The sequence below is a fragment of the Panthera uncia genome (genome assembly GCF_023721935.1).
Source record: "Panthera uncia isolate 11264 chromosome C1 unlocalized genomic scaffold, Puncia_PCG_1.0 HiC_scaffold_4, whole genome shotgun sequence".
Lineage (NCBI taxonomy): Eukaryota > Metazoa > Chordata > Mammalia > Carnivora > Felidae > Panthera > Panthera uncia.
The window spans coordinates 8,202,368-8,223,501 of NW_026057585.1; the positions used below are offsets into that span (position 1 = coordinate 8,202,368).

Consider the following 21,134-nt stretch of genomic DNA (forward strand, 5'->3'; position numbering starts at 1 on the left):
CACCCCCCTCTTGAGATTTTCCCAGACTCCCACAGCCTGAAAGGATCTTGGCTCCCTGAGCTCTCTCGCTGCACTTGGAGCACCTAGGACTTCTCACTTCGGACTCTAGGTTGGCCTCTTCGAAATACGACGTTTTGGTAGACACCGTTTCTTTTAGAACATCCGCAGGCTTCCTTAGACCAGAGGTCATATAAGCTGATGAATTTACAATAGACCAGAGGTTTGTCAGTGTATTTTTAGGCTTCTTCTTCTTTTTTTTTTTTTTAATTATTTTGTTTTAATGTTTATTTATTCTTTGAGAGAGAAAAAGAGCACGAGCAGGGAGGGGCAGAGAGAGACACAGAATCTGAAACAGGCTCCAGGCTCTGAGCTGTCAGCACAGAGCCAGACATGGAGCTCAAATTCACAAACTGCGAGATCATGACCCGAGCCAAAGTTGGATGCTTAACCAAGGGGGCCACCTGCCAAGGCGATAGGGTAGCCCGTGGCTACCAGAACTGGGTTCTAGTTCTATGCACGTCCTGCAAAGACAGTGTGATGGTTAATTTCATGTGTCAACCAGACCAGGAACAGGGTACCCACACATTTGGCCAAACATTATTCTGAGTATGTCTTGAGGGTGTTCTGTAAGGAATTAACATTTCAGTTGGCAGACTGAGTAAAGCAGATTACCCCCCTAATGTGGGTGGGCCTCATCCAAGCAGTTGAAGATCTGACTAGAACAAAAGGCTGGAGTAAGAGAGACCTCCTCTCACCTGCCTGCCTTGAGCTGAGACACCGGTCTTTCCCCGCCTTCAGATTTCACCTGAAAAATCAGCTCTGTTTCCATCTTAAGCCTGCCAGCTTTCGGACTGGAACTACATCATTGACTTTGCGACTGCAGACTACAGATCCTGAGACTTGTCGACCTCCACAATCACGCAGGCCGATTCCTTATAATATATATAGATGTACATCCCTTTGTTCTGCTTTAGAATGTAAGGGTTCTAAAGATTTTGTTCCCCGTCTTTGAGGTCCCTGTCAAAACTTAGAAGCAATAAGAAAAGTCACATTAAAATTATGCCAGATTAGGGGCACCTGGGTGGCTCAGTCTGTGGAGCATCTGACTCTTGATTTCAGCTCAGGTCACGATTCCATGGTCGTGAGATCGACCTGCACAGGGCTTCATGCTGGGTGTGAGCCTGCTTAAGATTCTCAATCTCTCTCTCTCTCTCTCTCTCTCTCTCTCTCTCTCTCTCAAAAAAAAAAAAAAAAAAAAAACATTATGCCAGATTATTATTCTGTAATTTAAAAAAATTTTCCCTAATTCAGGTGATGAAACTGGGGATCATCTATGAGATACGATAAATATTCGGACTCATAAATTAGACCTGAATGGGTTATGTTCTCTCCTTTCCCGACCCCCTAGAAAAGTGAAAACAAAAATGAGTAGGCTATTCCCACAGGGCCCTACGGAAACAATCAATTATCCTTTGTGTTTGCCCCCGCCTCCTGTGTCACGGTCCCTTCTCTTGCACCATACATGTCTACACAAGCAGGTGTGCATGGCTTCCTCTCACCAGCAAACACCAGGAGCTAAAAAATGATGAAAGGAAGCTACTACTGCCTGAATGCTGCAGATAAAACATTGAAAGCGGAGAGCCCAGCAACCTGTGACCATGGAGATGAGTTGTAATCAGCAAACCAAGGCCTCGCCTTCCATCTTTCTCTGGGCATCCAAGAAATGGTTGGTTTAGAAACCCTGAGCCCACACACTATTTTCCAGCAACAACCACATAGCAACAGAATTAATACATCACAAGCTCAGCAGTCAAACACTGCTCACGGCCTGCTTATCAAAACCAAAGTTGAGATACCAGGTACACCACAGTTCTTTTTCCAACACTAGGGCAGACTTGCTGCCCCGAAGTACTTCCTCCACTGAAACTAAAGCACAGGATAAAATATATAAGCATCTTTTTAAAAACAGGTTGCTTAGCTCGCACAAAAGAAAAAGCGTCGACAAAGGCCAAAATGAAGTGAATTCAAGAACCCTGGGAAATAAAGATGCCAAGACCATCTCTGGCCCCGAGTTTCTGTTTCAACAGCTGCAAAGTCTCAAAGTTGATGAAGTAAAGCGTGAAATCCCACTAAGGTAAAGAGTGTATGAGGAAACCCTTACCCAAACCTGGTGTCCCCTCCCAAGGGCTGCACTCTCAAGGTAGGACTAGAGAGGAAATAAACCCATCATAAGAAAGGGGGCAACAGGGAAATGGACATGTTTTGATCTTGAGGTTGGTGGGGGGGGGGGGCTCCAGGTGGAATCTCCCCTGGGAACTTGTAAAGCCAGCCTTGAAATGGGTTTGCTGTCTGAATTAATACTCTGCGGTGGTGCCTTGAGATGATTGATTTGCGGACGTCAAAGTAAACCCTCGCCGGAGAAACAAAACCTCAACTCAGGACACAAGGCACTTCCACAATTTTCCACGGGAAATGAGCAGCTTACGGTAAGAAAAGAGAAAGAAATCACACAACACACAAGGAAACAAGACACTAAGACAAATAGGCAGAGAGTTCCACAGGTAGCAAAATCAGATCACAGAGAGTTCAAGGACTGAGATTAGGCAACACAGAATGCAAGCTTTTTCGATGCCACCGTCCCTTGCCTGCTTTCTCCCGTCTCCGTACGTAAACCTCCATCAATGTTCTGTCTCTCCGCACCTTTCTACTTCTTCCGAGTCTCTACTCTTGCTTTTCAACTTTTTCGACCTCTCTTTCTCCACAGGCACTGGAAGGACACAAAGCACTACTACGAACATGTCCAAATCTTTCCACGAAGGAAGAAAGGAAAGAGAAAAGAAAATTCGTCCCCCCCCACGCCACCACTTTTCCTCTACCACTCTTGTAGGTGGGCTTCCTGAAGAGCATCTACAGTGACTCCCCCACTGCCCAGTCACCCCTAAACTGCAGCCCAGCTTCCACATGCCCCCCCCCACCACGCTTCTGAAACAGCCCTTACCCTGATGTCCTGAGTTACCACATCACCAAATGCAGGTCAACTTTTATCTTACCTGCTCCTGCTGAGGTATGTGCACTTTGACTAAGTCCTTCCTTTCAGAAACTTTCTTCCTCCTCCAGCCTCTATGACATCACTCTCTTCTGATTTTTCTCTTGCCTCTCTGGTCATGTCCGACTAGTCTCCTTTGAGTGTTACGTCTCCTCTGCTCCCTTCTTAAAATGTAGCTGTTTTAAAGTTTTCATTCTTGGGGTGCCTGGGTGGCCTAGTCAGTTGAGCATTTGACTCTTGATTTTGGCTTAGGTCATGATCCCAGGGTCGTGGGATCGGAGCTCCGCTCAGCGTGGAGCCTGCTTAAGATTCTCTCTCTCCCTCTGCCCCTCTCCCCCACTTGTGCACTCTCTCTCTCAAAAAAAAAAAAAAATAAAAATAAAAATAAAATAAAGTTTCCATTCTCAACACTTTTCACATCCTCCCTGGCCATATCATCCACTCTCAGGGCTCAAAACAGCAGTCCATCTCTGGGGCACGCATAACCTGGCAATATAAGACATCTTTCCAGAAGACGTTCCAACATGAATAGTTTCAAGAGGATCCATTTCCAGATCCTCAATTGCCATGCGTTTTCCTTCCTAGAATCAATCTGCCTGAGAATACGTGACACCTTGATGACAGGCGTCTTCCTTCATAAGTTCCTTCTTGCTCATCCTAAATCTGATAAGGGCACATTTCTTCAGAGTTTATGTAAAAATCTCCGGGCCAGCAACTTGAAAAGTTGCTGTAGGAAAGAACAGCCTGATGGCTGCCAGAGGGGAAGGGGTTGGGGGATAGGTAAGATGGGTGAAGGGGAGTGGGAGGTATAGGCTTCCAGTTATGGAATAAGTCACAGCATGAAAGGTACAGCAGAAGGAATATAGTCAGTCAATGGTATTGTAATAACATTGTATGGTGACAGACAGTAGCTACACTTGTGGTGAGCATGGCATCACGGTTAGACTTGTCACATCACTATGTTGTACACCTGAAAGCAATATAAGATTGTGTGTCAACTAAACTTCAATTAAAAAAAAAATGCCATAGGTACTGAGACTACCTACAAGGACTATAATATAGTGAATGACTATAATATGGGTAATAAATGCTCTTATAAGTTAGAAGGGTTCCAACCCTGCTTTCAATAAAGTTGAACAGGGGCTCCTGGGTGGCTCAGTCAGCTCAGGTCATGATCTCGCGGTTCGTTGGTTTGAGCCCCCTGTGGGGCTTTGTGATTACAGCTCAGAGCCTGGAGCCTGCTTCAGATTCTGTGTCTCCCTCCCTCTCTCTCTCTCTGCCTGTCCCCCGCTCATGCTCTATCTCTGTCAAAAATAAACAAACAGGGCGCCTGGGTGGCTTGGTCAGTTAAGCGACCGACTTCGGCTCAGGTCATGATCTCACGGTCCGTGGGTTCGTGCCCCACGTCGGGCTCTGTGCTGACAGCTCAGAGCCTGGAGCCTGCTTCGGATTCTGTGTCTCCCTCTCTCTCTGCCCCTCCCTGTTCATGCTCTGTATCTCTCTGTCTCAAAAATAAATAAACGTTAAAAAAATTTAAAAAAAAAAAAATAAATAAATAAATAAACAAACATTAAAAAATAAAATAAAAATATTGGGGCACCTGGGTGGCTCAGTCGGTTAAGCGTCCGACTCTTGATTTCGGCTCGGGTCATGATCTCACGGTTTGTGAGTTCAAGCCCTTCACTGGGCTCTGCACTGACAGTGTGGAGCCTGGTTGATATTCTCTCTCTCGCCCTCTCTCTCTGCCCTGCTCTCTCTCTCTCTCTCTCAAAAGTAAATAAACATCTAAAAAAGTAAAACAATGGGGCGCCTGGGTGGCTCAGTCGGTTAAGCGGCCAACTTCGGCTCAGGTCATGATCTCGCAGTCCTTGAGTTCGAGCCCCGTGTCGGGCTCTATGCTGACAGCTCAGAGCCTGGAGCCTGTTTCAGATTCTGTGTCTCCCTCTCTCTGACCCTCCCCTGTTCATGCTCTGTCTCTGTCTGTCTCAAAAATACATAAACATTAAAAAAAAACCTCTTAATTTCAAATAAATAAATAAATAAATAAAAATAAAATAAATAAAAAATTAAAAAGTAAAATAATAATAAAATAAATAAAATTGAAGAAAGACCAAATGGAGTTGTCAGCCTACTGATCATTTGATGATAGTTTTTGATGATACATCTATATGTGAATTGGGGCTTCTAATTCGGAAGGGGGTTGAAGAACTAATTGGCAGTTGCTATAACAACTTCTTCCATCCTCATTCACTTATTTATCCAACCAGTGTTTCTCAGCATTAATATCAAAGCAAGGAAAAATATTAAGACAATTTATGCTGAGCCCTGTGTTGTTCTAGCAATAAGGAATATTCATCCGTGGATACGTAAACTAGTAGGAGAAAAATCCCAGCCCCCCCCCCAACCTCATTAAAAGATGCAGTTCCAGTAATATTTTACGTTTGTGCTTAATGATTGTGTATTTAAACTATAATTGTGTGTTAATCAGTAATCAATTGTGTACTAAGAATAATTAATGATAGCTCAAGCGAGAATAAATTAATTAACATTTAGAGCCTTAGGGTCTCAGGAGGCAAAATTTCTTTTAATAAACATATAGTAATATTTGCTCAGACAAGTATAAAAGGACATTCAAGAAAAATCTTTCAAGCATAAAAATTACTTTAGGATTACATCGCATGGAAAGATAGAATGGAAATACAAGTTCAAAGAGAAAAAGGAAAGTTGTGAAACCTTTACTCTGTTGAAGATGAGCTTGTTTATACATTTTTTAAATGGATGATGAATATGTAAAAATATTGAATCTTTATGTTGTATACTTGAAACTCATATAATGTATGTCAATTGCACCTCAATAAAAATTTATCTTGAATTAAGTTTTCTGAATTAATTTAAAAATTGAGAGATTGTCATGCACTAAACCTGATGAAACATTTCATATTGTCATTTCAAGTGTTAAACCTGAGACATAAAAAGAAATGGGTGATGGTCGGTAGCAAATGACACTGGCACTAAGTTTCTAGTGGATGCATTAAAATGAGGGATGTGACCGTTTTTTATGTCGATATTTAAAATACATTAGAAATGACATCTTTTGCAAATATTCTGACTTATAATAAAGAAATTTATATGTCAACTTAAAAATATGTGAGGGTATGGGACACCTGGGTGGCTCAGTCTGTTAGGCGTCCGACTTCAGGTCAGGTCATGATCTCACAGTTCGTGAGTTCGAGCCCCGCGTCAGGCTCTGTGCTGACAGCTCAGAGCCTGGAACCTGCTTCGGATTCTGTGTCTCCCTCTCTCTCTGCTCCTCCCCTACTCGCGCTCTGTCTCTCTCTCTCAAAAGTAAATAAACATTTAAAATATTAATAAAATTTTAAAAATGTGAGGGTAAATACCGTAAAATTCCATTTATATGATGTTACAGAAGAGGGAAAATTAATCTATCATGAAAAAATCAGAACAGCGGTTGCCTCTAGAAGGGACGGGGGCACAGACTGACTGCAAAAGAGTTCAAGGGACCTCTTTGTCATAAACGCAAAAGCATTTGTCAAACATCATCGAATGGGGTACTTAAAAACGTGTACATTTCACTGAGGCAAATTTTACTTCAAGCAAAAAAGAAAAACTACTAATATAGGTAGTGTCATGCATGCCAAAAAATTTAGAGGTGAAATGTATTGGTGTCAAACATGTATTTGGAAATGTACAAAAAATAAAATAGATTGAAAATGGACAGATGTAGAGATAAGTAATGTAACTAAAGCAAAATGTTTATGGGAGAATCTAGGTGGTGTGTGTATGTTGCTCACTGCTCAAGTATTTCAACTTTTCTGTATGTTGAAAATATTCACAGTAAAATATTGGGCAAAGTGTACAAATGAGAATATTTTTTTCATAATTCTTTGAGGGACATGTGGGCAAAAGTTTGAGACCACTGGTTTCTATTAGCGCCATTTGCTAATGAATCTCTAACTTCAACAGCCCAAACCTCTCTCCAGAATCCCAATAATCTTTCCATCTTCTCCTGGACCACTCCATCTGGATTTCCCATCAGATCTAAAACTCAACAGATCCAAATATGAATTTACTGTCTTCCTGTGTCAGTTAGAAATATCATCAAGTGACAGAATGTAACAAACAAAACGAGGGCGATTTTTCTTACATAACAAGAGATCTGGAGGTGGACGGCTGCTGGCGTTGGCTCAGCAACTCAACGATCTCCTGGCAGGTCTGCCATTCACTTGGCCTTTCCTCATAGCCACAAAGTGTTCTACTGCTCCAGGCATCATGTCTGAGTTCAAGATAGGAAAAAGGGGAAGGAAGCAATGCCAGTGACAATTGAACTTTTATTAACACAACTTCAGATTTTCCAGAAGCCTCCAGCAGCCTTCCACATAAATACCATTAATCAGAACTGCAAAGGAAACCAGGAGGCAGGTACCCAGCTTCCCTGTCCTCTAAATTGGATGTAGGATTGGGTGACAGGAAAGCCCAGCTACAGTAGATATAACATTCTCCCCCAAACCTGTTCCACCTCCTATACTCCCTCTCTGAATTGATGGTCCCTGGACCTGATTAATTACCCAAGTAAGGAGCCCAGGAATCATCCTTACCTTTCTTTCCTCTCTACTCCTCATATTCATAGTCTTGATCTTTTCTCTGTCTTTGAGTCTCTCTCAGATCTGAGCCTCCTTCCTATATCCACTGCCACTGTCTTGGTTCAAGTTCTCATTTCTTCCCTGAACTGCTTAGTCTCAAGTCTTAACTTTAAACCATCTTCCATGTGGCCCCAGCTTGACCATTCTAAAAATAGACATCTAACCATCTTATCTCCTGCCTAGATCTTGTCTGTGGCTTTGCATAACACCTAGTTTAAAAGCTAACTTCCTGAGTATGTCATGTATTGTAGCCCCCCATTTTCGTATAATAATGGATTCTTGCAAATGTGTTATCAGTCACGGTACCCCAGTCCTGTCAAGGGTCAGCTCCCCTAAGACACAACTTTATAGATGGGGTGGGGGGGGGGAGCTGGGAAAGTCGATATTCAAAATCTAAACCTGTTATGCTAGGTAGGGAACCATCTGTCTCTAATACATGTGTGCTAAAATCATAGTATGAAGGAATAATACATTTACATGTTATTATAAGGATTCTGTTCTCAAGAGTTTTGAATATATCATCTCTAAATGCATTTTGTCTTAGAGACTTAAAATTCAACCATATATTTAAAATATAATATCGTTGCTGTTCATTCAGTTCAGATTTATTGAATGCCCACTAGGTACGAGACCCTACCCTTTAGTTCTTTTCCTTCATAATAGAGCAGAAATGAGAGACCTAGAACAGTGTTTGATGGAAGCCATTTGCCTCTTTCTGCATACCTCATGACTCACATCTTTGTCTCTATTGCACTATTTGAGACTTACTACCAGAATCAGCACTTTTCTTTTTCTGGCTTCTTACTCATTTTCATAAATAAAATTCACTATTCAAACAAATGTCCAAAGACGCAGATGGAGGCAAAGATGGCAACATGGTAGAAACCGGTTGATTGATAAAGAGTGTGATGCGGTGATAGCTTAGCTTTAGAGAGTACTTACTCTGCGCCAGGCACTGTTCTAGGCACTTTACAAAGAGTAACTGAATCCTCACAACTCTATGAAGCAGGTGCTATGATCTCCATGTGGCAAATGAAGAAACTGAGACCCAAGGATACTTTTGGACCTTTGTCAGCTGAGAGCTATGCCCACCACCTCCCAGATTCACCTCCTGTCTGTTCCACTTGAGCTAACTACATTTCTCCTAGTTGGAGGTCGTGGGGGGGGGGGGGGGGGGGCTTTGGTCTCTCCAGCCCTGTGGTTTTGTACATGCTGTCCCATCTGCCTGGACTGCTCTGCTTTGTGCTCACCTCATTCTTGGAGACCAGGTCAGGCCCACTCTCCTTTGTAAAGTCTTCCCTGTCTAATGAGGTGAGGTCCAGCTCTGCTGGCCAGCACCTTGCCCAACCTCCCCATCTTGCTGTAACTATGTGCTTACAGATGTCTCTCTACCACCAGAGAAGGTACTGCCAGGCCTGGCTGTCTCATTGTTGAGTCCCTGGGGCTTGCTACTATGCCTAGCCTATAATTGGCACTTCAAGTTTTGCTGAATTGATGCACAGGATTCCTGGATTTTACACTTTCTTGTCGCCCCCATACCGTCTGGCACCACATATTGCAGACTCTTAGTCAATGGGAGCGGGAGCCTGGTTTCCCTGCCAGCAGCCTAACTTAATAAAACAGAGCAACACAAAACCCGCCCCCCCCCCGCCTTTTTCTCCCGTGTCCACATCACAATTAATACCCCAGGATCTGAATTCCTTTCCAAGCCCTCCCACCAGTCGAATCCAGCGGGACCCGAGGGGTCTGACTGACTCCCCCGCTCAGTGCAGAAGGGGCAGGGTGGGGAGCCATCAGGGCGCTGGGTAACCGCATCCCGCGCCTTCTGCCAGTTCTTGCCTATTAAGGTAAGAGTTCTCGGAGGAGTGCGGGAGCGACCGAAGCGGGGGGATCCCCAGAAGGGGCCCCGCGGCCGGTGCGCTCGCCCGGCGCCGGGGGATCACAGCCCGGGTACTGCCAGCTTCAGGGCGGCCCCGGGTCCTACTTTTCTCTTCTGCCCGAGGCCACCTTCCCAGGTTTCCACAGCCACCGGGGCCGCGTCCTCATTCTCAACCGCCACCGCAGGCCTCAAATGAGTCTCTGCACAGGGCGCTGATTAAATGGGTCTCCTGTCCCCAGCGGACGCTCCTACCCGTCAGATGCCCGCAGAAGCACCGAGAGCGCTGCGCCCGCGGGGCCCCGCAACCGAGGGACGGTCCCGCGCTGCGGGGGCACAGCGGAGGACGCGTCCTTCCGGCCTTCGGCTCTCCGCCCCCTCTGCGCCCCCACCCCACGCCAGTCTCTCGGGGTCCCCTAGGGCCCGCTCCAGCCCAGCGCCGGGCGCAGGCCCCGCCCCGCCGCCCCGCCCCCCTCAGGCCCCGCCCACGGCCGCTCGCGCTCCGCCCCCTCCCCGCCGGCTCCCGCCGCTCCCGGCGCTCCGAGCGCGGGCCTGGGGACTCGGGATCCCGCCGCCGGGGCCGCAGCATGGGGCGCTTCCGCGGGGGCCTGCGATGCATCAAGTACCTGCTGCTCGGCTTCAACCTGCTCTTCTGGGTGAGACCCGGAGCCCGGAGGGCCGGGCAGGGGAGGGGCCGGGCGGGGGCGCGGGGCCAGGGTCCCCGGGGAGCTGGCCTTTGCGGCGTCCGAGACGGGCTCCTGAAGGCTGGGTGTTCAAACAGGCGGAGGTGTGGAAGAGGCAGACAAAGAGGGAGGGGGGGGAATAAAAGGGGAGGGATGGAGGGGAAGGAAGCACAGAGGGAGGGAGAGGTTGAGCAACAAGAAACGGTGAGAAGGTGGGGGACACCTTGTGGATCTTACCTTTGAGGAACCTCTGCCTCAGCTGGTGACTCCAGATGCGGGGACACCAGCCCCTCCTCACCTCACCTCCTGAGGAGTGGGTCCCCCCAGCCTCCAGGGCACTCACCCCTTCTTGCTCTCCCTTTCTACCGCAGCGGGGGCCTGGCCAGGGGGCTGGAAGAGAACCCCCCCTTCCCCCTCCCCCCCCCGCCCCCGAGCCCAGGATGGGGCTGCCGGGGGTGGTGCCCCAAAGGGCGTGTGTGGAGACACCACCTGGCGAGGATGGTTTTGTTTAGGAAATTGGGGGTAGGAGTGAAAATGGTATGGGGGGGGGTCGTCCTTATTCTGGGTGTTAGAAGAGGGTACCACGGGCCGGGAGGGGGTGGTGGTGCTCTTCTGCGAAGCGTATGGACGGAAGAGAGGGGCTTGCAAAGGGCATCGGCATCTCCCCACAACCCCTAGCCCGCAGCCTCTGCTAAATACCACAGATGATCTCATTCAACTTTGCATTGAACCAGCATTCCCCGGATTAGTGGTTCACAGAGAGATAGGGCCATGCCCCTGGTCTCCTATATTATTGGGACGAGGTTAGGACCAGACCATCCCTAGATCCCCCGCTATCCTGTCTGGGGCCCTGGAGGACAAGGTCTAAAAATTGTTTTCTCTGCACGTTCCTGCTTGGGCTTTCTCAAGAAACTGTCAGTCAGTATAACTGCTCAGTTAGACCCTGGGGGAAAATAAAAATTTTGTTTTGGGTGAACAGGTTCTTAAAGCTGGGGTGGCGGGTTGTGGGGGGGTGGGGGGAGCAGCAGTGGCCTGGGTGCTTTGAAACAGCCAGGAAGGAAGAGGATGGTGATTGTCCTATGGGCTCTGGGGAGTCGGTCTTCCCATGGCTGCAACTAATTAATTATTGAGTGATGGGCTCTGCTCATGTCTGCCAACCCATTAGCCCAGATGGCTGGGTGACTTCAGCAACTGCAGCCTCTCAGAAGACAAGTTACCAGGCTCAGCATCCTGCAGCAGGGGAAGGTGTGAAGGAGGCACCCCAAAGACAGCCCCTGAATTTTAAAAATACACATGGTTTTTGTATCCCAGGCATTTACACTCAGCCTACTGTAGGGAGGGACATTTCTAAAGGCCCTTTATGTTGTGCTTTTTAATAGTGTGGCTTAATTTCAAAAGCTGTTAATTATAGATGTCATGCTTGGGTGACACCCTTCGCTCTCGCTGCTTACAAATTCAAAACAAGTTTCATATCAGCCTTAGAAGGAATTCTCAGGCTGGGCTCCGTGCTTACTTAGTGCCTGATGTTATGCCAGCCCTTCCAGGGATAAGAGGAAGCATTTCTTGAATGTTTTCTGTGTGTCAGGACAATGCTAAGCACATTGCATTCATTATTACACTTAATCCTCACAACAGTCCTCACGTGTATAATATTGCTATCCCCATTTTTACAGTTGAAGAAAGAGGCTCAAATAGGTTGACTTGCCCAAGGTCAAATAGCTAGTGAGTGGCAGAGGCAGGACTCGAACTCCTAAGCACTGTGGTACATCACACTCCTAAGCAGGGGTTCTCAAAGAGTGGTTCCTAGACCAGCAGCATCAGCGTTTCCTTAGAACTTGTCAGAAATGCATATTCTCAGCTCCATTCTAGGCCTGCTGAAGCAGGAACTCTGGGGGAGGGACCCAGCAATCTATTTTAGCAAGCTTTCTAGGTAATTCTGATGCATGCTTGAGTTTGAGAACCACTGTTAAACAATTATTAAATAAGTATTATAAAGATCATTTATCACATAGAAATATAAATTAATATGTATAATTTGTCAATATAAAATGCTGTTCCCTAAGTTTGCTAATGTTGTTAAGGAAACAAGCCCAATGCATATAGAACAACAAGTTAATAAGTATATAATCAAGCGAAAAGTTCACACTTCTGGCCATAAGCACAGTAAAGAAGGGAAGTAGGAACGAAGTGATATTTGAGCGTCTACCATGTGTTAGCTACTGGGGTTAGTCGTGACCTTTTATATGTATGATCTAATTAAGGAGTTCAGAGAAAGGATCACAGCAATAGTGAGGAGTCAGGACTCTTGTCCTGAAGAATAGGGTGCTTAAGCTGAACCCCGAAGGACTGGTTGAATGAAGGTAGGCAAGGCAAGGGAGCGATGCCACCAGCCAATCTGACAAAGGGGTCAGGCTTGAGTGCAGAGATCCCAGGCAGAGTGTGCTTGAGTAAGCTATTCTCATCTCTAGGAGTCTGTTTTCTCGTCCATACTATTGAGGTAATGGGGTTGTCAGGAGGATTAAAAGGAAATGTGTAAAGCGCCTGACCTCCTCTTCCTATGAGTCTAGTACGTAGTAAGTGCTCAAAAAGCGTTGTTATTAGTGCAGACAGGAAGCATTCGATAAAAATTAGCTCTCTTTCCCGAGTCCTGTAATTTGGGGGAATAGCCTGTATGTTTGCCAAATGGCTTGCAGCTTGTCTTTGTTTTAGGATAACTACATGTTATCTTCTCAATTCGTACTCACGAATTTGGAGTGCTAGAACTCGGAGTGCTTGGAGAGCAGGAGTTTTTTGTTTGTTTGTTTTGTTTTTATGTCTTGTTCACAGTTGCACCTCCAGTGCCTAGAACAGAACCCAGCACGCAGGAGCCACGCAGTGAATAGTCTGTAGAATGAATTCATGAATCTGCAGGTTAGAGGACGTGGTACAAATAACCTTTCCAGTTTGCACAGATAATCAATGATCGACTTTATCTGGACGACCGAGCCTATCTCTTCCTGCTCATTACCTGCCAATTTGTTCTCTCTTGGGCAGATTGAGCCCAGGACAGGGGCAGGGATGGGTGCGGGTGGTATGGGGTCTTCCTCTCTCCATGGGAGGGTGGGGACTGTGGGTCTCGGAGCAGCAGCAGTTACAAGAGGCCTTCCCAGGTCCTCTACATGCACAACCACAGGGAAACGGCCAGCTGAAACCAGTACATAATGATTTAGGGGAAAATCAGTATTTGGGATAAATTATCTAGATGTCTACCTTCACTGTAACTGAGGGAACCTGATTCCAGAAAAGCCCCACCCTAGTTTCTGAAGTTGTTTTTCCTGATTAGAGGGGTTTGTGGGGAGGTTGGGGAATGGGCAGAGGGTGGGGGCCAGTTTTCCTGGAAGGCTGGGCTTTAACTGTGATATTCAAGTGTAATATTGCCACACACTGTTGGATGTTTGGGTGTCTGCCCCTATGAGATAGAAGGTCCCCCTCGGGGACTACACTCTCTTTCCTAGCAGGCCTTCAACAGAAGGCAGGCAAGGAGGTAGGGGTGGGTGTGTTCTGTGATCTGCAATTTGACAAATCAATTTGCAGCCTCCTCTGGCAGTTTGGTTTAAGTAAGCCTCCCCAGGCTGTGCTCCTGATTTTATAAACATTCAGCTAGATCCTGCCAGAGCCAGCACAGCACTGCCTGGCCCAGGGCCGCTGACTGTATTCACCACTGAATTTTTAAAAACAGAAGTACAGCCTAGCCATGAACCCCACCAAATTCATGTCTGTTATCATGGTCGATGTCTAACATGGAACCCCTCCCAACATCTGTCATGTCTAAATTCGGACACTGCAATCAGATAGCACAGTATATTCCCATGCCTTTCACTGAAATCACCTTTATTTTTTTCTTCTGTTGCATAGCAATATAAACAAAACACCACAGTCCACCACACTGCATATGTTGGTTTCAAGAAAAACCTGGGCGCTGTTTATTCCTTGGTTTATTGTTGTACGCTCAGCGTTTTCCTATCATTGTGCTATACCGAGCAACTTGGTGTTAGCGACCGACAGGAAGCAGGACTGCTCATTGTTGAAAGTCACATGCCATATATGGCTTGTCTGAAGTTTCTCTCCTTTCCTTCTTACCACTATTCATGCAGCTTTGGGGTTTCAGTCGGTGATGTCTAGCAGGTGCTGTTGGGAAAGACTGTGTCCCGTGGGCTGGGGAGTAAAACATATTTGACCCTATTGAAGCTTACACAGGTTGCCTCCTCCACTTTGTCAAATTTAATTCAAACAGCGACTTCAGAGCTACCACCCGTTCAGAATACTGGTTTAGAAAAATACCTGAAGAAAGTATTCTTTGGAGTCCACCCAAAAGCTAGACCACTCCAGAAGGCAGACAGGAATTTCCTTGGCCTTCTGGTAGGATAGTCTTTGTTTCTGATTTCTGTCTAGGGGGGGGAAGATAGCAGTGGAGGCCAGCCTCCCCTAACGTGGACAAGAGGGGCCTAGCGTTGCTGGAGGGGGCAAGGAGTCTATGACAGGGCCAGTGTATGGAGGCTAGAGGTATAGTGCCAGTAGTCGGGTAGACCTCGGACAGGTCCAGGCAGTATGGCCATTCAAATCCAGGAACTCAAAGCCAGGAAGGTGGATACTGGCATCACACTGCCTGGGGTTGTTCTTGCCTGTATTATTTACTGACTAGGGGACCTTGGACAAGTTGTTCAACCTCTTTGAGCCTCAGTTTTCTTATCTATAAAATAGACATAATTGAGTACCAACATCCATCTGTGATTTTTGTGCAGATAAAATGAGTTACTATAGGCAAAATAGTAAGTATAGTACGTGTGCATAGGTAACACTCAATAACGTAAGCTATTAGCAGCAGTCATATTTAAGCATTAGAAGTACAAGTAGAAACCAGAATCCAAGAGGTTCATAAAGGTAAAGAGAAGTGGCAGATAGGTGGCCTAGGTCCAACCGACCAACTAAAAGGGCAAGAGTTTCATAGCTTCCGAAAGGCACGGAGTCCAAAGGACAGATGTCCTCCTCTGCAGTTACTCAGGAGACATATGCTGACGACCTATTGTGTGCCCGGCACCCTGCCAAGTGCTTGGGCATTCAAAAATGATTAAGACACGGTCCTTGACCTTGAGACGCTCATGCCTCTATGTTAGCGCTCCATTTTCCCTTTCACTGTGGCTTATTTCCTCTCTAGTGTCTTTGCTCCTCGAGGGCAGTGACTGTTTCTTGCTGGGATCCTCCTTTGTCTCTCCGCACCTAGAAGAGGTTCAGCGGTCACTGGCAAAGCTCTGGCCAACAGGACTACGTTCACTGATGGCAGCACAAGGGCTGCCTGTTTGTGCCCTGCTCTCCCTCTCTACTACCAAGGGGAAGGCTTTGAGAAGCGATGGGAAAGCCTTTGGTGATTGCCGCCCCTCTAACTTCAGTGTGTCTGCGAATCATTGGAAGATCTTGTCCAAATATCCACTTTGCTCAGTAGGTCTGCATCTCTAACAAGCCTCCCAGTGATGCTGATGCTGCTGGTCTAGGGAATACGCTTTGGTTTAGATGTGGCCTGAAGAGGTCAAAGACCTACTGGTGGCTCTCATTTCTGAACGGGGCAGAGAGTACCCTTTGTTTTGGCTTCCTTATGGCATTTCTCTTAAAAGACTTTTTTTTTTTTTTTCACATTAAGACTTGATGGTTTCTAGAATTACCCAGTGACCATGTGTCCATTGTTCGCTTCATTTCACTGTGCAATTCTAGAACATGCATGCAATATCCTTATGTCTCCAACCATGTGTGACAAAAAAGAACATAACCTCCATCCCCTACGTTAATATTGACCATTAACATCACAACAGGGCTGTTCTCCTGAAGTAAGTGATGCTGTACTGACCACTGAGGCAAATCACGTCACGGTTGCTAAAGAATTCGAAGAAGGAATTGAGGAAGAAGCAGGTAAAATGAGAATATCCGACTGGCTGAGAGCATATCTTACAGATGAGTAAGGGTTACCTTGGCCGGCCTTTTTCATCCTTTTTGGATTTAATTGGACACGAAAATAATAATGCTAATTAACATTCATATGATGTTTTAGTTTACAAAATGCTTTCGCATGCCTTATCCCATTTGATCACAAATTGCAACGGGCCCATGACATAATGTAATTATCCCCATTTTACAGATGTGGAACCCGAGAGTCAGGTCCAGTATATGAGAGGCAGGAGAGAGGTTGAGAACATGACTGATCAGTTTAAGACAGAGGAAAAGCAAGATGGGAATCGAGAAAGGGTATATATGTATCAAGAGACAGTTTTTAAACTTAATTTCAGAAGCAAAACCTTGAGGAAGAATAGTAAGCATTATATAAATGTAAGCTGTGTGCCGCTGCTTTCCTGAGCGCATTTTCTACATTAGCTCCTTAAATCCTCACTCCCATCTCCGAAATAGCAGCTATTGTTACCCCTAGTTTGCACAGGAGGAGACAGAGGTGCAGACACTTTAAGAGACTTGGCGGGGACTCTGAGCCAGCCAGCGACAGAGCCGGGTTTCCGTGTGTGGCCCCAGACTCTCTGGTGTCAACCACTCTAAGTCTGCAGACCAGCAGGAGAGAAGGTTGGAGCTGTGATGAACGTGTGCATTCCAATATGCTGACCGTGCTACTAATCATATGCGGCGACTCAGATTTAAATTAGTTAGTATTAAAAGAGACTTAATATTCAGCTCCCCAGTCACAGTAGCCCCATGTCAAGTGCTTGATAACCATAGGGGGCTAGTGGCTACAATACTGGACAGCGCAGAGAGGGAATATCTATATTCACATCACTGGGAAAAGTTCTATTGGATAGCTCTAGCCTAAGTATAGTTATTCTTTCTCTCTAAACCATTTTTTCTGTTTATCTCTCATTAGGTCTTATAAAACTAAAGAGAGAGGGGAAGTATAGTTTTTAGAAAGGGGCACTGACGTCTGGAGTATCGGATGATTGAGAAAACTCAAGGGGATTCTAGCTATCCTGGAAAGAGCATAGAGCTAAAATAAAAGTGAGGGGAGACAGGTGGCAGAAGACTTAGTTATTGGTACTATGGGACTGGTGTTTCCTACCTTGAGTAGGATTCAGTTTTCAGTTTGACTGTATGTAGTAACTTTAGCACCTCTACCACCATAATGACACTAAGTGCCACTCCCACTCCCTCTCCTAAGTGTGAACCGTGAACTCATTTAACCTCTTAGGGAGGCACGGTTATTACCTCCACTTTGCAGATGAGGAAGCTGAGGGTTAGAGGGATCAGGTGTCTTGCTCAAGATCACAGACTAGTAAGTGACAATGCCTGATTCCAATCTAGGATGCCTAGAACCTCCGCCTGTCGACACCTCAGCACTATATGGTGGATGTTTTTGTTATGATCCAGCCTGAGGGCATCACTATGCAGTCAGAATACTCAGAAGCGGTAAAATTTTCAAGAAGAATCGTTGGCAGTGTTCCCAAGTGCGTGCCAAGCCCCGTCCTCCCCATTGTAATGGTGGTTGGGAAAGAGTCAGCTTATAAACTGGGGCACGGAAGTTGGGCGAGGATGGCAAAGCCCCCTGTGGAGCAGGGCCTGGTGCCCTGAAAGTTGCTGTCACTCAGCCAGGAAGCCCATTTGCTCTCCCTGCACATGCTCGAATCTGTCCGGTCCCCTGTTAATGCCCCAGCGCTGTCTGCCTTCACGGCACAAATGGCTTCTGGCAAAATTGCTGTTAAGTAAAAGCTCTCTAGAACACCAAGCTGGACTTTCAGGATTTCTCCGGGATTCCATCCAAGCTAACTTTTTAATAAACCAAAGCTTTTAGGCTTGTTCCAGTCTGACCTGAGTTCTACCTGAAACATTTATTTCCTCCTGTTGTTTCTCTGTACCATCTAAAACTGGATGGAGAGCATTATCATTGATGGATATTTAAGAATCCTATGTATCTCAAGAATAATTCTTGAGATACCTTGAAAGATATTAGGCTCTAAAACAAATATTGCTTCATGCCCAGTCTTTGCTCATATAAAGCTTGAAACAGATGAGATATCACAGTAGGCATTGGAGCCCTCAAGGTATATGTCTACTCAGAGGGCGAGCCTGGGATAAGAGCCAGCCAGGTGTTGTAAGGAGGAAGTCAGAGGATGTAGAAAAGGCCATTACTGTCCTCCTGGGAAGTCATCTGCTAGGTGAGCTAAGGCAGACAGCGGATTTCATTCACTTCAGTGACTTGGTGGGTTGGATGTTAGTTCTGTATTTGATCTTCCCTTGATGAAGCCATCTGCTCACTGGAATCATTAGCCAGCAGTCTGTGATATTTGTGTTGCTGTCAAAGACAACTATACGGCCATCACCTTTCTCCTAATCCTTCCTGATCCTTCCCCCCTCCTCCTTTGCCCTGTATCTCTTTAGAGACAAGGTGTTGTGTAGGACCACTGAGTAAATGCAACACACTTTCCAGCACCTGTCTTGTATCTGCTTTGGGGTGGAGGAAAGCTCCACCCCAGGTTAGTTTCCTTCTCCTGTCCCTGGGGTGACCCAGCACTTCCACACTGCCTCCCACGCAATGCCATGCCGGCTGAGCCACACAAGTTAACTTCCTAATGACCTAAACAAGCACAAGAAGGTGTGTTTGGCTCAAATCTATAACCCGGCATTCTTTCCAGAGAGGACATGCTCCTGATTCTGTCGCGATGTTGATTGCAGAACATTACCATCAGTGCAGAGAATTCAACATGGATTGGTTTTAAAATATATCCTTACCCAGAGGCAGTCTTTTGGGAATTTCTGAAGCACGAGCTTGTTCTAATGAAACCGTTATGAGAAAAATAATAGGGAAAATCAGAAACCCTGGTATCTAACCGGCACGTTTCCAAGCTAATATACACTGCTGCAGCCCTGCCTCCCCGTTACACCTCACCTGCTCTGGATGTCAGGGCAAAGGCAGCGAGCTTCCTCAGGTCTCCTGTGGCCTTTGGCTCTTGGGTTTCTTCTGACAGAATCCTCGATTTTGAGAAAGTGCTGTCTGCCTCCTTTCACTGAATAAGGGGATGAAAATCTTGGGAGCTGGCTTTCCTCCTTGAGAAAATTAGTGTCACCGTCCAGAGCAAATGTGCTTCTGACGTTTGCCTGCTGAAAGGATGAAACTCCATTACCCTTATGGTATCATAATGTGGTTTGCAATCACATCAAAACTGTGAGTGCTCATTACGTGATTCCATCCGGGATGAGAACTGCCCCCAAGCTTAAAAGCTTTTAATGGAAACTCTGGGGTTCAAGTGTCATTTCCAGCTTTGCGTGACTTCATCCCCAAGAAGAGATTTGCAGATGAGCTGGGTTGTGGGCGCACATGGTGTTCACCCTGGAGAAGCAAGAATCCAAAATTGCTTTTGTTCAGTCTTTCATTCGAGTCCTTGATTGCTGCTCTAATTGCATTCATATGTCCCTGCCTGTAAAAAGCGTGTGGAGACGTACCCTGTGTCCACGCATGAGGGGACAGCACACATCTGCACAGGCTTAGGAAACACGGAAGTGATAACTACCTGCGCTAGTTTTGGTTTGGTTTTCTGTGGGAAAGTGTTTTGCTGAGTATATTCAGCAGTGTGTTCACACAGTGCCTTCCAAGGTGTCTGCACAGCGTTTCCCAGGCTCAGATGTTTTTGAAAATAGTATTTTGCAAAGTATTCCCTTGGGGGGCAATCATTCCTGTCCGCCTATCTTAGTCAAGTCAGGTTGCCATAAAAAAAAAAAAAAATACCATAGATTGGCTTAAACAACAGAAATTTATTTCTCACAATTCTGGAGGCTTGGAAAGTCAAGATCAAGGTATTGGCCGATTGGGTTCTTGGTGAAAGCTTTCTTCCTGGAAATCAGATGGCTGCCTTCTCACTGTGTCCTCACATGGCAGAGAGAGAGAGAGAGAGAGAGACAGAGAGGGAGAGTGCGGGCTCTAGGGTCTCTTATAAGGGAATCCCATCATGGGGCTCTCACCGTCATGACCCCATCTAAACCTAATCATCCCTCAAAGGCCGCACCTCCAAATACCATCACACTGCGGGTAGGGCTTCAGCATATGAATCTGGGTGGTGGTGGAGGACACAGTTCAGTCCACAGCACAGCCTAAATGGTAACCTTGTGAAGGCCCTCCACTCTTGCACTTAACAGATGTCTGTTGGGAGCCTGCTCTACAAGGCTGAGGGGTAAATCAACATACACCCTGTCCCTACCCTCATGCAGCTCAGGCCTTAGTTTTTTTCAATGCCAGAAATATTTACAACGGATTATGTTTTTAATGTTTATTTATTTATTTTGAGAGAGACAGAGCGGGGATGGGCAGAGAGAGAGAGGGAGAGAGACAGAGAATCCCAAGCAGGCCCCGCCATGTCAGCAGAGACCACACGCGAGGCTCGATCCCAAGACTGTGAGACCACTGACTTGAGCCAAAATCAAGAGTCAGGCACTTAACCAACTGAGCTACCCAGGCACCTCTGAATTCCAGAAATATTTAAATAGAAGTGGTTACATGAGACATGAAGGAAAATACATACGCAGGCCAGCGTAGGTTTCCCAGAGGAAGTGACAAGAGAGCTGATAGCTGGGGGTGGGGATGGGGGGCAAGTTGGGGAGCTCAGGGGAGGGGGAGGGGAGGAGAGGGGAGGAGAGCTTTCTAAGCTAAAGAAACAGCAAAGGAGTAAGCGGAGGCCCTCAAGTGTGAGGAGGAATTGAAACTGTGTCTCCCATATAGGTGAAAAAATATGTACTGAGAACTTCCCCAAGTGAAGCTTTTTTTACCCAAATAGGGGGCTTTCTGCTGGGTTTAGTTATCAGGTAGCAGAGTAGCATGTATTTGCTTTTTATGATCAAGGTTTGGCTGGCCGCCT

General features: G+C 46.2%; 1 protein-coding gene and 1 long non-coding RNA gene across 4 annotated transcripts in view; one reads left to right on the forward strand and one right to left on the reverse strand.

The window, feature by feature from the left end:
• The window catches only part of LOC125912213 (uncharacterized), a 51,312-nt gene extending 40,773 nt beyond the window's left edge, over window positions 1-10,539 (reverse strand). The window contains exon 1 of the long non-coding RNA XR_007454636.1: window positions 10,210-10,539. This is a non-coding gene — a long non-coding RNA (uncharacterized LOC125912213). The remainder of the gene's footprint in view (window positions 1-10,209) is intronic.
• TSPAN2 (tetraspanin 2) overlaps window positions 10,096-21,134 on the forward strand; it is a 58,222-nt gene continuing 47,183 nt past the window's right edge. For 2 of the 3 annotated variants that reach the window (XM_049616502.1, XM_049616503.1), the window contains exon 1: window positions 10,096-10,239. In XM_049616502.1, coding sequence (XP_049472459.1) covers window positions 10,171-10,239 — 69 coding nt within the window. In that variant the 5' untranslated portion in view covers window positions 10,096-10,170. Of the gene's footprint in view, window positions 10,240-13,656; window positions 16,207-21,134 lie in introns of those variants that run through there. The other variant, XM_049616504.1, reaches the window with a different exon arrangement.